Raw genomic sequence first — 15,293 nt, 5'->3', positions numbered from 1 at the left:
TACATCAGATATATAAGTTGTGGTGTTATAGTGCAACAATTCAGGTGAAGTAGACTTGGCCTTGCTTCCTTATATTAAAAAACTACTCCTTTATCTTCCACCAGATGATTCTGCTCAGGATGGCACACTCACTACAGGCTCAGACTAGCTTCCTTTCAATGGTTGCTTGTATACACATTCTCTCCATACCACCCAGGCTCTGCGTGTGGCTATAACATATATCTTCAAACACTATAAATCCTCTTATTGACACAGCAAATATTACAGAAGGAAAGTCTCTCTACACACACACAATCAACCCTTTCAATCATTAATCTACACACAACTGCACTACAAACACATGCATGCATATAAACCAAGATACTCTTCATTCCCACCAGGGGTTTTTCTACCAATCCATCACAAGTGGCCAAATGTACATAAATGTTTGTTTATTACACACATTACTGCTGAATTTAATTTATTTTTTAATGAGGTGTCATACAAATCTTACAGCACAGCATTTCTTTGAATCAAAGTAAAAACACACTGAAAATGATTAACACAAAACAGAATCACAGAATAAGAAATTGTTTGTGTGGTTGCTGTCAGTAGTCATATTTGCAGCCGTTGTTGTGTTTAGTCATATGAGGTGGCCAGACTGCAGACAAAGCACAGAGCGCCTGAAGACAAACATCTAAAAAAATATTTGTGCTAGAAGGTTCTGTGTGTGTGTGTGTGTGTGTGTGTGTGTGTGTGTGTGTGTGTTTACTGAGCTGTGTGAGAGATAGTGGACTGGAAGGCGAAGGTGATGTGGTTTCGTGCGTGATCGAGGTAGGGGTCTGAGAAGGTGTGTGTGTCACCAGAGAAATGTCTCCATTGCATCAACTCGGACATGCTGAGATGCTTCTGCGCTGCCGCCCCCTTGTCACCGTGACGACCCAGCTGGCAGGGCCTATCAGACGGCTGCTCTTCTTCCTCATCAACAGCTGAGGAGGATAAAAAAAATTGAATATCTATGCACATGTATGTGACAGTACACGTGTCTCAGTCAAGTTATGTCGCAGTGTGTGGGGCCTGTCTATGTGCGTACCGTGGATTGATCCATCCATGCTGCAGCTGCAGCTGAGCAGGTCATGAGTGAGAGAGGGTGTGTCCGTCAGGCTGAAAAGATCTCGCAGATCACTGGACGAGAAGCTGGTGTGCTCCGCCCCTTTCCCCAGGTCCACCACCGTCCCAGAAAGCCCCTGTTTTGACACCTGCCTTTGGAATATACGCTCCTCAATGGTACCTGAGAGGGAGACACACACACACACACACAACTTCAAATCAGACTGATTCATAGTTGATGTGAATTCAGTGTGTGCCTCACTGTGTGTGTTTGTGTGTTCTCACCCGCAGTGAGGAGACGGTAGATGTGCACAGTCTTCTTCTGTCCGTCTCTCCACACTCGAGCCATTGCCTAGACACAGCAGACAAGGCAATGTGGAAGAGGAGAGTGACACACATGTACACAGTGCCATCTGGTGGAGATGCATGTATGAGTGTGTTACAGAGTGTGTATGTGTATCTAGGCAAGCCAGAGAAGAAGAGATCAAAACAAAGACCCGGCTTGGACAAAGAGGATAGTACACACAGTAGACTTTGACCTTTTAAGGCATGTCAGTGTGTGTGTGTGTGTGTGTGTGTGTGTGTGTGTGTGTGTGTGTGTGTCTTACCTGAATGTCATTGGCGGGGTTCCAGTCAATGTCGTACAGCACCAGGTGGGATGCACCCACAAGATTGAGCCCCACCCCTCCAGCTTTGGAGCTCAGCAGAAACAGGAAGTTCTGGGAGTACGGGCTGTTGAAATTGTCAACCAATCGCTGCCTCTGGATGGTGGGGGTGTGTCCGTCAAGTCGACAGAAGGTGTAGCCCAGGTGGACACACAGGTCCTGGAGCAGGTCTAGTGTCTGAGTGTAGTTGGAAACTACAACTACCCTGCAGGGACACACACATACAATGTCATATCAGACAAATATATATACAGACAAAACTACATACATGTAAAAAAACACACACCTGACACACACACACGCTCACCTGTCTGAGGAGCTGAGGTGTCTGATGGCGGTCAGCAGGTCTGACAGCACCAGTAGTTTTCCAGAGTCGGCAGTGCTGAATCCACCTGAAGAGTAGGATTCTGGGAACAGACCAATCAGCCCCTCATATAAAGAGCTCTCCGCTGAACCACTGTTAGTTTTCTCCTGAATGCACAACAACACAGTAAATAGAGTTAGGATCGGGCTATGGCCAAACCTCCAAACACACACCTACAGGCACCATAAATAGAAACAGAGTGAGTAGGTTCTTTGACCACAGAACTACCTGCCAAGAGGGAGACTGAGAGTTCAATAAATAACTACAATAGCCTGAGGCTATAAACAAAGATCAAACAGTTAACAAGATCACCGCTTCAGTCAGATGCCAATTTCGACTAGTCACACCCCTGCCTATTAACAACAGAACATAACCTTGACAGTGGAGTGGAGCAGGCCAGGGTGGTTACAGAGTTTCTTCAGGGCGGTGATGCAGGCCAAGTGTGTGTGAGTTTGCGTCGAGCCCTGGAGGCAGGCTCTGAAGACTCGGTGGGACAGGAGATGCTTGTAGAGCTCTCGCTGCAGGGGGGAGGGGTCGCAGAACAACGTCCAGTCAAGACGCGGAGGCAGGTAGCGGTTGATGATCTCCTGGGTCCGCCTCAGGATGAACATGCCAGTCAGGCGAGAGAGCTCTGCAGCTCGCTCTTCCCCCAAAACTCTCTCCTCCTATTGGAAGAGACAAACACATCAGGTTTTAATGATGTTGCCAGTAAAGTGATCTCTATGAGAAGTAGATGCATAGAATGGAGCAAGCAAGAGGGACATAGAGAGCATTACCTCTGTGCAGGAAGGCTGTCTGGAGCGTAAGATAGGCTCCTCATACACTTTTCTGTAAGCAGTTGACGACCCGAGAATCCCCGGGTTGACGAACTCTATGATAGCGTAAAACTCCTGCAGATCATTCTGTACCGGAGTACCTTCAAAACACCAAGATACAATTCATGAAAAAACCTTAACAACAGGTTAGAGTTGTCGCTATCCATCTGTTCAGCAGAGACTCAAAGAAAAATTGATCTTTCCATCTCTTTCAGTTAAGAAGCTGAGCATCTCTATGTCGGTGTGAGTGTGTACCTGTCAGTATGACCCTGCGGGTGCAGCTGAGCCCGCTGAGGGCAGAGGAGGTCTTGATGCTGCTGTTCTTCAGTCTGTGACCCTCATCACAAATTACAAGACCAAACTCCACCTTCTGCACCTGAAAACACAAAAAATAAAACGATAACAAAACACAAAACTAGTATAGGGTGATGCATTCGGAACATTCACAACTTGTTCCACATAACAGAGAGAGAGATGTGAGCTCAACATACCTGCTCCAGGGAGCGCAGCAGCATCTCATAGCTGATCACCAGAACACTGTGAAGAGGAGACGCCACAAACTGCTCTATCCTGTGGTCCTACATGCATATCGTCAGCATAGACATAATTATAAAAATGCAAATGAATAATTTTATACACACAGGCAGCCCTGGTTTAAGGCCAGTCTCCCTACTCACTTCGCCACCATGCTGCTCAAGAAAAACAAACTCCTTGTCAATCCAAAAGACAGAATTTCCCCTTCCCTCTCACCTGATCCACAGTGAAGACGCTGATCCTCTCACGACCCAGCCACTTGTTAAACTCTGCACCCCAGTTCTGCACTAGGCTGCCTGGGGTAACCACAAGGACACGCTTAGCAACCGGTTTCCCACCATACGGCCCCTGCTTTAGCAATGTCCAGGCCAGCGCCACACTCTGCAGGGTCTTCCCCAGACCCATCTCATCGGCCAGGATAGCCCCGCAGCGACACGTGGCTCTGCAGCACACACACCAAACATCACAATCGATTAGGAACCCTGGTGAGGGCTTTGATAGCTGACACATGTTGTCTTTAACAGTAAAAGCTTGGTTCTTTACTTGTTTATCAAGTGTAACTGAATTTCTTCTTTCCAACTGCGAGGTTACAACAGATTTTGTTGCCTCCTACAACATAATTCATTGGCAAGATCTCTATCCATCGCCTCACATCCCATGTTACAGACACAGCTCCGTTACCTCATGCCCATGACACACTCATAGAGGAACAGCAGACCGTCTCTCTGGTGGGGTCGGAGGTGAGTGGTGAGGTAGGGGTCAACCACCACGTCGACCACAGGAAGCCCTGACTTGTTACAAGACCACTGGTGATTGGCAGAGGGACGTGGCATCACCAACGCACCTACAGAAAGCCAGAAGCCTTTAGTATGTATATACACAACATTTGTGTATGAAAAGTCCATTGTACACAAGTCTGTGTACAGGTATTTTATGAGTAATAACAAGTTTTGTGTCAAACCAAAATATGCCATTAAAAAAATTAAAATGTAATCACACGTTTGATGTAGTTTGAGGTTTGTGTTGTTGTTACTGTAAAATCTATTATATCTGAACTTCTGAAGAAACTGGTCTAACAAAGAGGTATAATAGCTAAAAAGGCAAAAAAAAAAAAAAAACACAAGGCAAATAATGTATTCTATTGACTGTTCAGAAATGCACTTTGTAGATAAAGACTTTTAATGGCATATTACATTATAGAGAACAGCTCAGAATGTGTATACATTCAAAGCTTTGGTTGGGAAATCGTCATTGTCCAGAACAACCTCTGTTCTAATACATAAAGTTCTGGTTCTGTCTATATACCTGGAGCTAGGGGGTCGTGGCGAGGTTTGCAGGATTGTTCCTCCTGTGGTTTGGCTCCTGGTGGCTCTGCTCTGCCCAACAGCGTCGGGCGACAGAAAGGTTTGGACGCCAAGCGACGAGAGGGAGGTGGAGCTGACTTCATATGTGGCTCCTCCTTCTCAACTTGGACCTCTTGGAAGCAGCGTCCCCTGGCAAAGTCCTCTGCAGATATCACCCCCATCACCTCCACCTCCTTCCCTCCGATCATCAGAGTCTCTCCCTCGCACAGGGAGGCCAGCTCTGACACCTTGTAGCCACTTCCTTCACACAAACACACACAAACATACAAACTGAATTCACGAGTCTGTGAAGTGAGAAAAAATTACCTTCTACCGCACTTCTTAGCACTTATTTTAACTTCTTTTTCAAACGGTTTTGGTACAGGAATATTGTCAGTGCGCTACTGGCACTCAGCCTTGCACTCCTGACTATCAGGACACTCTCCATGTTCACTGTGCTATCTAAAGGTAAATTGTAAAACATAGGTGTGCCTCTGTCTCACCCTTGCCAATGTCCTTGCCCTCCATATCTTTGAGTGTGGCAGTGCGTCCTCTTGTCACCAGGACTGCGTCTCCCTCCCAGCGCTTGTGTTTCTTCTTGCTGGCCTTACACCACATCACACTGAAGTAGCGCACTCCATCCTGACTGCAGCCAGACGCTGCTCCAGGATCAGAGACCGACCCCACCGCCACCACTGGGATCTGAGGGGACCCGGGACTCAACTGAGGGGAACATCTCACTCCTGGAACACAAAGACAAAATGCAGCGGCTGAACATACAGTAGAAGACCAAGAGAATGATCTCATGTTCAACTCACACAACCCCCAGCAGAGGTCACTGGTCCACCAAGGCTACACGTCCCACTAGAGCCCCACACCCAGGATGAGAAATCAGTGTATGCATTTTTTCCCCATACACTCATACACCCGGAGAACAAATAAACCTCATGCCAGGTTACAGTGAACATGCAAGAAACATCTTTTAAATGCACAATGCTGAGAATGCCACTGCAACATGTTACCATGCAATGCTCTCAGCTGATTGGGTCCTCACTGGTATGTGCTATTTTGTCATTAACCACTGTAGCAGATATTAAAATAAACACAGGTTATTGATTTACAACCCAAGTAAAGAGAGGCTGAAATTAGGAGAAGGGATGGCTGTCCAAAGTGTAATAAACACAAGACGAGGAGAATTTTAACCTCAACTTTTTAATAGAAATAAATGAATGTATGAACATAGTAGAAACAGACAACACTCATACATCAATATTACAATAACAACGTTAATGTAATCACATACATTTAATAACAGTAACGTCACAAAACCAATTCCACCTCCCTTCTTTCTGTCCTTCCTCAACTGTCCAACTGTCAGCCAAAGAGAATTGAACCTTTTCACCTCTTTCAGCCAAATGTCTTTAGCACCCAAATATACAGGATTTGTCTCCATTAGTTGTTGTTCTACAGGCCTTGAACAGTTCTACCTGTGCCCTAATACAGCGTGAGGTATCATTTAAAATGTATCTGTTCTAAACCCAGTGTTGACTCTTTACTCTGGTAGTGATTCTTACACGTTTCTTTTTCATCCCCTTCCTACTTTGAAAAAGCACATCTAATTTTGTGTTTTTTAGCGTAATTCTAGTGTTAAAAGCCAATGCATCCCTGGTTTATTACATTTGATTTCTAGATGAGATGTCAGATCATATTGATTTTTTCTTTTCAAAGAATCAATAGAGCCCTCCACATTCCCTCTGGTATGAACTGAGCTCACAGTCTCACGCTCCTGACAATTTAGTATCCTATAGTTGCTGTTGCCGTAATATTGCTAACAATTGCAAAGACATATGATTTTGGATAATTAAGATCATCAACACTATGCTAACATTCCCATAGATGCATATTGGAGGCAGACCTGGGCAGGAAAAACACACCAGCAGGACACACCCTCATTCATCACTCATAAATTCCCTTCCAAAACATCTACTTTTAAATGTGTTTTTTTTTAGCTTGTCACAATGTTAGCAATGCCAATTTTTTTTTTTTTTTTGTTGGCTCCGCTGTCAACAACTAGTAGAATGATGATGAGAATAACTTTTTAACGCTCACAGGCATAAAGACAGACTGGAGACACCACAAGTCGGTTAGCTGCACCCAGCAATACACAAACAGGCCATGAATGTCTGTAAGAGGCACAACAGTTCCAAAAGAAATTCAGGTTCTAAAACGACTTCCAAACATGAAACTGATGTGCGTGATTTGCTCCTCAGCCATGTCTCAACACTTAAATCCACTCCTCAGAGATTCTCCCTTTCCGACACCGCTCACAGATGTGTGTGTGTGTATATGTGTGTGTTCATGTGTGTGTTATAGAGGAATTGGCAGCCCGTGTCGGAGTCGAGCAGCCTTCAGTTTCTCCACTTTGATCTTGGCTTTCAGAAGTTCCTCCTCCAGGTCCTGCTTCCTCTTCAGCCCCTCCCTCTTCTCCTCCAGGTAGATGCCCACCTTCCTGTGATTGGCCAGCACCAGCTCGTGCTCCTCTTTGGCCAGGTGCAGCGGGCGAAACCTGTCAGGCTCGTGGTGGGGGTAGATGTCGTTGGGGTAGAGGTCGTGCCGTAAGGGCAGTGGAGAGGCGGAGAGGGGGATGTTGACAGAGGAAGTGACAGGAGACAGGGAGCCGTCGTAATCGTGGACGCTGCCCAAGTCCTGCTCCCCCTCACGCTCCTGGTCTCCCTCCAGCCCCGGCCCTATGTGTGTGGTGAGGATGGGGAGGTCTGGCGGTGGTTTAACGTCCTCCTCTGGGTCCAGCTGGACCACCTCATGGGGGACAATGGGGACTGCTCCCGGGAAGTCCTGGAGTCCAGCCAGAGAGGAGCTGCTGCCAGGATGCTCGATGGGAGAGTTTCGCTTAATGTATATTAACCTACAGACACGATCAAGGATAAATCAGAGTTACATTAACAACTGGACAATAACTGTTAATGACAGCATTTACACAGAATCAAACAATTATTAGTCTGACAAATTTTGTATGGAAAGTGAGACTTATTACTGTTAATAGCAGTCAAAATTGGAAAAAGTATACGCTTGCTGCTGCATAAATTATGTAATCAGTGAGTGGGTATACATGCACTCAAGTTGAATGTATAGGTGTGAGTAAAAAACGCAGTGGGTTGCAAATGGTCCATTTACTGTTTAGTTTGTTGGAAACTTAAAGAGTTGAATATTTTCAGTGTGAATGTCCTTGAACAACACTGGTCAATACAATGTAATTGTATCTTGAATAAACTACTAACATAGCTCTCAATAAATAATGGCAGCACCTATTTCCCTCCACTTGAGCGTGGCAACGTACAGAGAGAGAGTGTAATCTGATTGGGTTTGGGAACTGTGAGAACAGCCCCTCCCCTCCTTCCTCCTCTAGCAGGTAAATCAGTATTATCAATAAAGACTGTTTTGGAGCTGCTCGCCCCACTCTCATCTGAATTTGTGTTATCCTGTCAATTCTGTAGTGATATGTGTATGTGTGCAAGTGTGTGTGTGTGTGTTTATGTGTATGTGTCATACTGTACCTGCGCAGTGCCTGGTCTTTATCGTGTATGGGCACATGGTGAAACAGGTGAGGGATCATGTCCATAACTCTCCTGGTTGGCTCGGAGATGCTTCCTCTGTACTCTGGCTGGGCGTGTCTCCGTTGCATCACTTCCTGCTTGGCTGACTCCTTCAGTCTCTTGTAGAGGGTCCTGAGGCCCTGAGCGGTGCGGGGGGGTCTGTCCCCTCCCAAGGCGTTGTACTGCTCAGCCACAGTGTCCCAGCACTTGTTCTTGTCCACGATGACAGCATGCTTGTTGGTGTGCTCCTCCAGGATGCGGACATGAGGACGGACCAGCTTCAACAGGTCCAGCTTCTCGGAGAGGGTGAAGTTGGAGGAGCGAGCTTTACCCACCATACTGGACAGGAACACAGAGCTGGACGCCATCTTATAGCATAGCGGAGTGACACAGACCAAATCAGGCCTATAGCTGGCACGTTTCAATCACCACACTCCGCACTGTGGCTCCTTAGTCTCCCCCCCTGTCCTTTTCTATTGTCCCTCCTGATGGCCTCTCTCTCCCCCTCTTGGTCCACGGTGATAAAGCCAATACTGGTTTAACTCTCACACACTTCTCATTTTCTTTCTGTTCCTCTTTTCTAAATCAAACACATACTATGTCTAACATATGCATGATACATACACTACACCCTAGGTTCTCTCTCAGCTACGTTGCACAACAAAAACAGGCTGTGCACACAATAAGAATCAGGCTTAACTAGGCCAGCCTCGTTTAGGCCCCCGCCTACCGCGGAGGGCTTTGGATGAATTCCTCCCAGCTTAGGCTGACGTAGCTAAGCCGCTTAAGCCCAGCCCGACCTACTTACAGCTCGGTCTCTCTAAACCCCAAACCAAGCACAGCACAGAGCACAGCACAGCCACGCTGTTATAAATATTATCATCAGCGCGGCAGCATCTCTGTGCCGTGCACAAACAGGGGGACAGTGTTGAAGCACAGTATTATAGGTTGTTACGGGTGAATAGCCAGTTTTCCCAGAGAAAGAGACGGGTTTGAAATAACGCTGGCTTAACTAAGTGGGGGGAGGGGGTCTGTGCGCGCGCGCGCGCGCTGCGCATGCCCGTAAAGGACAGCGTGTATACCCATTTTCTACAGTCTATGGTTTACACATGAAATAAATCTGAACTCTGCGTGGAGAATATAGATACAAATTATCAAAACACATTCGCGGATGCGGTGAAAATCGTGCCGAACCAAATGCGGAGAATGAGGCGCGTGGGGAAGGGAGGAAAACACAGGCACTAGTTGCTCTTGCAGGAGGGAGTGAGACGAAGCGCGCTGGCTCACTGATCCTGAGCACAGTCCTAATCTGCCCGGCGCTGCCGCTGCACTACCCCGCCTATTTGCATAATGCTGGACCTGCTGTCACTCAGAACGCCTGGTTTAACATCCATCTTTGTGTGTGTTATTATTAGCCACAGAGCAGACAGGCGGCGAAATGAGAACGTTTTCGCTGCAACAAACTATTGCGTTAAATGGTTACTGCTATGGTTATGGAAAAAGTGGTAAACATACATTTTGAGGAAAACGAGGCGCACACACGTTTTACTATAAAGCCCTCAGAGCATGCTTGTTCTAAAATATTTGCACACTGCTCCATTATTGAAAAGCATTTTGACTCCGTGACAGCAATGTCATTCCTGTGAGCTTGCATGTAATGATTATGTATGTAAATGTGAAACAAAGAATTCCAGTATGTGTAAACGTAAAAATAATGTGTGGAATTAATTGTTATTGTGGAATGAATTGGGCAGATGCTTTATGTGTGTGCCAGCAATAAGTGATTAAGATGATTGTGCTTGTGTTGAGTTAGAGTAGACTCTCCCCTGCCTCCAAAAAAAAAGGCAACAGTAACTAAGAAACAAGTCAGGATTAATATGAATTAAAATTCTTAAACAGGGTCCATAACAATCAAGCAATGTGCCAGTGCAGGGCAAGAAAATAAATCCCTTTGATATTTAGTAAGTTCAAATGTTTTATAATTAGGATAGTGTTTAGAATTGGGATCCAGTTCATTTGATACCTGCAAAGATATCTGAACTAGGAATTCCCAAAGTACAGGAAGAGGTTCCAGCCATGTTTTTACCCAAAAAATCTTCCTAAATCCCCTGATACTTTTGTCCAAGAGTGAACTTTGTCTATAAATGATCATTCTTGAGGGCATCCTGGTGTCTGCTAATGCACATTATAATGCTCATGTCGGGTAATTATGACACTATAGGTTTGAATCCCCTCCCTCGTTATGCTGTTTCTCCAACAATAGTTTTGTTGGTTATTTAACGAGAACTAATTTAGTAACTACAATTGCACTCGGAGAGCGCAGACCTCCGCCAAGGTTCGTGTTATTATTGCTTGTTCGTGAGTCGGATCCGGATCCGCTCCAAAATTTTATGGGTTCTTCCTTGGCCCATGCTACACCCTTCCACGAAGTTTCATGAAAATCGGTCCAGTAGTTTTTCCGTAATCCTGCTAACAGACAAACAAACGGCACCGAAAACATAACCTCCTTGGCGGAGGTAACAAATGGCTGTTCAGGTTCAGAGTTTGCAGGTTTCTAAGTAGTCTTGATATGTGCCGTTCATTCTATTTTTGTTTGGGAGATAACAAACAGTCCATTCTACTCCTGCAGCACTTTATTTCATAAAATGTAGACTTTTATAACTGTTTGCTTGTTCTTCCTACAATCTTTGTCCACCAAAATAGATAAGTGTCCATTGTGAAATGAATTATGACCTTTTATGAACCTCCAAGTACTGTTCAGAGGATCATTCATATGCATGCTGAATTAATCAGTAGGCAGTAGAACACAGTAGAATGATTGTGAAAAGGCGAGGTATGTGTATTTACAGATAGGCAAGGCAACATTAAGCTGCCAGAATTTGCAATAGAGTTTCACATGACATTCTCTCCCATAAAAAGAGAAAGAGGCTCGGTTTCAAGCTGATTACATTTGGTAGAAGTTTGTCCATATAAATTGTGGTGTGCCTTTCCACTGCTGGATATCAAACTTGCCCTCTGGGGACCCACATTATCAATCAATAATTTGGATTCAAGCCCCTAGGGCCAAACCCCTATTGTTTTTGTAAGGATTCTTCTTCTTCTTCTGCTCTAAAATGATCTGTACCTCAGAGACAAAAGTCCTAGAGCAATCAAATTTGCTGGATACATTTCAAATCTGCCCACTACTGAGACAACAAAAATTACACCAATCAGCCAGACAGTGGCGCTATAACAGGCAATTCGTTTTTGTCAATAACTCCTGAACTGTAATGCATTGGACATATTGGTTTTCATTTCAGCCTTGACAGTTTTCTGCTATTTTGAATTTTTGCAACCTTAACCTTTTTATTAACCTTTTTTGCTATTTCTCTTGCAAAGTAGAATCTGGGCGTCCTGTCTTATGGTTATTATACAGAATTGAATTTTGATACTCCAAACCATTTGGCTGTGAATCACAATCAAATTTGACAGAAAAGACAGGCAAACAAATAAAGTGACACATGATTCCTAAATGCTTGATTGTAGGGCAACCAACAGCACCTATTTTTTAATTTCTTCTACAAAGTTGCCTCAATCTCCATCAAATAAACACCTACGGCATATTTCAACTGCCTACATCATCTGTATCACAGAATGTTGATAATTGTAGCCGTTTGACCATGATACACAAAAGATGTTGATGACAAAGGCGCACAGACAGGAATGGAGACATATTTCCTAAATACTTAACGCTAAACCATCCAAACGTCACATACCTGTGCGCAAGAGGCCCCAAAGTGTGTCAGACCACATTTGGTCATGCTGAATATCAGGAAAATTTGGCAGTTTTTCAAATGGCAATAAGTCAGGCAACATTTCACCTGCAGTTCTAGGACTGTCACCAAAATGTTATATTTATGAACCGTAAAACTTTTCCAAAATTATGAATCAAGCTTCTAATGTCACTGTCAAATCATTTACCCCATTAGTTTGAACTCTACTTGATGAGAAAAAGGCAACATATTGTAACCAGTAGCGTCATACAAATTAGCATTGTCCAGTCAGAAATCTTCAGCTGTTGAAGGTGACCAACTTTTTCCCCACTACTTTTGGGTCTTAACCCAGACCCGGTAAAAGACCGCTTTACCAGGTACCACAGTGGGACTCCTCTGTATTGGAACACATTCTTTGAACACAGTCTCTGTCAGGAAATGTTTTTCTCATCAGCAGCAGATGAGCAGCAGGTTTTAAAAAACCTTGTCAAGAAGAGACACAAGGTAGCAATATGGGCAATATGGGCTAACGCTGCATTCCCTCCCCCTCTCTCTCTCTCTCTCACACACACACACACACACACACACACACTGTTCTTCATGCCACCATGCCCCGCCCTTACTAGTAGGTCTTCCCCCAGCTACATCTTTGTTGTGTCTCACCTGCTGGTCTGTTGTCTTCTGCGTACTCTTCTGTTGTAGTGTGCAGATATTCTGTATCTGTCTCATTTTCCTTACTCTCTGCTGCACTCAGAACACGAGCCAGAGCCCTGGACATGCCTGGATCAGGACCAGCACTGGGTTGGACATCAAGCCCTGCTTTACTCACAGCCGGTGCTGTTAGACTTCTCTGGACCTGCGAGAAGAGAGGGAGTAAGAGGGAAATTATGATCTGGATAAGCTTGAAACAACACTGGATGATAAACAAGGGTGACAGCGAAATCTGAGGGATCATAGGGAAATTTGTGTGTGTGGCATAACCAGGGTAAATTACCTTATCCAGTGCATTGCCTAAACTGAGTTTAGGGGCTAGGGGTTTAGCATTGGCCACAAGACCTGAAGGAGATGCTCCAGGGGGCACAAAGCGGGGCTTTTTCACCGCATTACCCAACAGCTGGCTGGGGGCTCCTGAGCGCCGCATTCTTCTGTGGTTAGGATCCCCACAACAATAAACTCAGTCTCCTAAAGATGGTAAGCAAAGAATGACAGCACAACAGTTAAGAGTGGTAGCTTATTAGTTACTACTTAGTATACTATCTGTCAATTAACTCAGTGGTTCCCGGTGTGGGGTTCAGGAACACCCAGCGGTCCTTGAGGGGGTCCCCAGCAAAATATGGAAGAGTTTAATTTAATTCAATTCAATTTAAACACAGCGAGAAGTGTCATCTGGCTTTATTTTGTTCTTGCACTTTATTTTGTAATTTCCAAATTTTCCACTTAAAAGACTCAAGTTTGAACTATGTCCTCTCATTATTTTATCTAAAACGTTCTCTTTTTCTAAAAACGAACTCAGTAACTTTAACTCTGAGTACATTTTAAAAGAGCTACTTTTTACTTAAGCAGATATGTACACCCTTAATTTTACTTCTAAATAAGTAAAGTAACAATACTTGAGTGGGATATTCTAGTACACTTTACACAGAGTCATTCCTATGTTCCCAGGGTCCTATGTTCCCCAGATTTATATGGCACATAATGGGAACATGACAAAGGGTCCTATGTTCCCAGGGTCCTATGTTCCCCAGTTCTACATATGTGCTCTCCCAGGGTCCTATGTTCCCAAGGTCCTATGTTCCCAGGGTCCTATGTTCCCCAGTTCTACATATGTGCTCTCTCAGGGTCCTATGTTCCCAGGGTCCTATGTTCCCAAGGTCCTATGTTCCCAGGGTCCTATGTTCCCAAGGTCCTATGTTCCCAGGGTCCTATGTTCCCAGGGTTCTATGTTACCAGGGTCCTATGTTCCCAAGGTCCTATGTTCCCAGGGTCCTATGTTCCCAGGGTCCTATGTTCCCAGGGTCCTGTGTTCCCAAGGTCCTATGTTCCCAGGGTCCTATGTTCCCAGGGTCCTATGTTACCAGGGTCCTATGTTCCCAAGGTCCTATGTTCCCAGGGTCCTATGTTACCAGGGTCCTATGTTCCCAAGGTCCTATGTTACCAGGGTCCTATGTTCCCCAGCTCTATATAGCACATAATGGGAACCTGAAAAATATGTTCCCCAGCTCTGTATTCACTTAATATGACATGGGCTATTGTGGGAACTCGTCAAAGGGGTTTTCTGTTCCCCAGCATTGCAGTATGGCTCTCAACATAATAGGCCTACACTTGAGGGAACTTATCAAATGGTTGGAGTCATGGAATCACCAAAAGTCATATCTTAATGCTTCCTTAGGTGAAAACTAGCCTAGTATACATGTTTTTGAATCTAACTCTCACACTTCACATCTGTCTTCTAACTGATATAAAAAACATGACATCATGACTTTAGTATCTAATTTACACAATATCCGAACACAATAGGAGGGTTAATGTGTGTTAACAGAATATTGAACTGGGGAACATAGGACCCTGGGAACTTAGGACCCTGGGAACATAGGACCCTGGGAACTTAGGACCCTGGGAACTTAGGACCCTGGGAATTTAGGACCCTGGGAATTTAGGACCCTGGGAACATAGATACGCTCCCCTTTACACCTGTGGCATCAGGCTAGCAAGCTAACGCGTTAGCAACAAACAGAAATCACAGTTGTAACACCGCTTGCACCGACTAAACTCGGTTGTAGTGTCATGTTTGATAACGTGTGGCAACGTGTCGTACATACCCGAAAGAGGTTCCTGCTTTATAAACAACTTTAAAACCACAAAATGGCACAAATTACAAAGATGTCACTCTCTGCTTTCTATAAAATCTCTAGTGTCTGTCTGTTTCTCCCGCTGAAGTTTTGTACAACGTCATTGGTTGCGTGTTATAATGGGCGTGGTCAAACATAGTACGGGTTCGCTTGCTTTAATGCACCACAGCAGACCACCGCAGGAGATAGTACTCAAAATCGTATAGGGATTTCAGCAGGCATCTCGACTATGGAGTGATAAATCGAGTGCACCTCATAATCCAAGGTGGTG

At 44.8% G+C, this 15,293-nt stretch overlaps 2 protein-coding genes across 2 annotated transcripts; both read right to left on the bottom strand.

The window, feature by feature from the left end:
* Nucleotides 1-559: 559 nt before the first annotated feature.
* rad54b (RAD54 homolog B) lies at nt 560-15,088 on the bottom strand. The gene is made up of 16 exons (XM_078287206.1): nt 14,993-15,088; nt 13,168-13,355; nt 12,837-13,029; nt 5,314-5,553; nt 4,773-5,072; nt 4,149-4,311; nt 3,684-3,909; nt 3,425-3,511; nt 3,189-3,309; nt 2,895-3,034; nt 2,493-2,783; nt 2,062-2,225; nt 1,698-1,959; nt 1,375-1,441; nt 1,073-1,270; nt 560-968 (listed from the first exon to the last, which is right to left on the bottom strand). The coding sequence occupies exons 2-16, from the start codon at nt 13,312-13,314 to the stop codon at nt 748-750; spliced, it is 2,820 nt and encodes a 939-aa protein (XP_078143332.1). The 5' UTR covers nt 13,315-13,355; nt 14,993-15,088; the 3' UTR covers nt 560-747.
* Nucleotides 6,133-8,932, bottom strand: LOC144541931 (fibrinogen silencer-binding protein-like). Its single transcript, XM_078287205.1, has 2 exons — nt 8,383-8,932; nt 6,133-7,733 (listed from the first exon to the last, which is right to left on the bottom strand). The coding sequence occupies exons 1-2, from the start codon at nt 8,787-8,789 to the stop codon at nt 7,178-7,180; spliced, it is 963 nt and encodes a 320-aa protein (XP_078143331.1). The 5' UTR covers nt 8,790-8,932; the 3' UTR covers nt 6,133-7,177.
* Nucleotides 15,089-15,293: the final 205 nt, after the last annotated feature.

This window comes from Centroberyx gerrardi, chromosome 12 (genome assembly GCF_048128805.1).
Source record: "Centroberyx gerrardi isolate f3 chromosome 12, fCenGer3.hap1.cur.20231027, whole genome shotgun sequence".
NCBI classification, from domain to species: Eukaryota; Metazoa; Chordata; class Actinopteri; order Beryciformes; family Berycidae; genus Centroberyx; species Centroberyx gerrardi.
The sequence above is the reverse complement of the archived record's forward strand: the minus strand, read 5'-3'. Positions and strand labels throughout refer to the sequence as shown.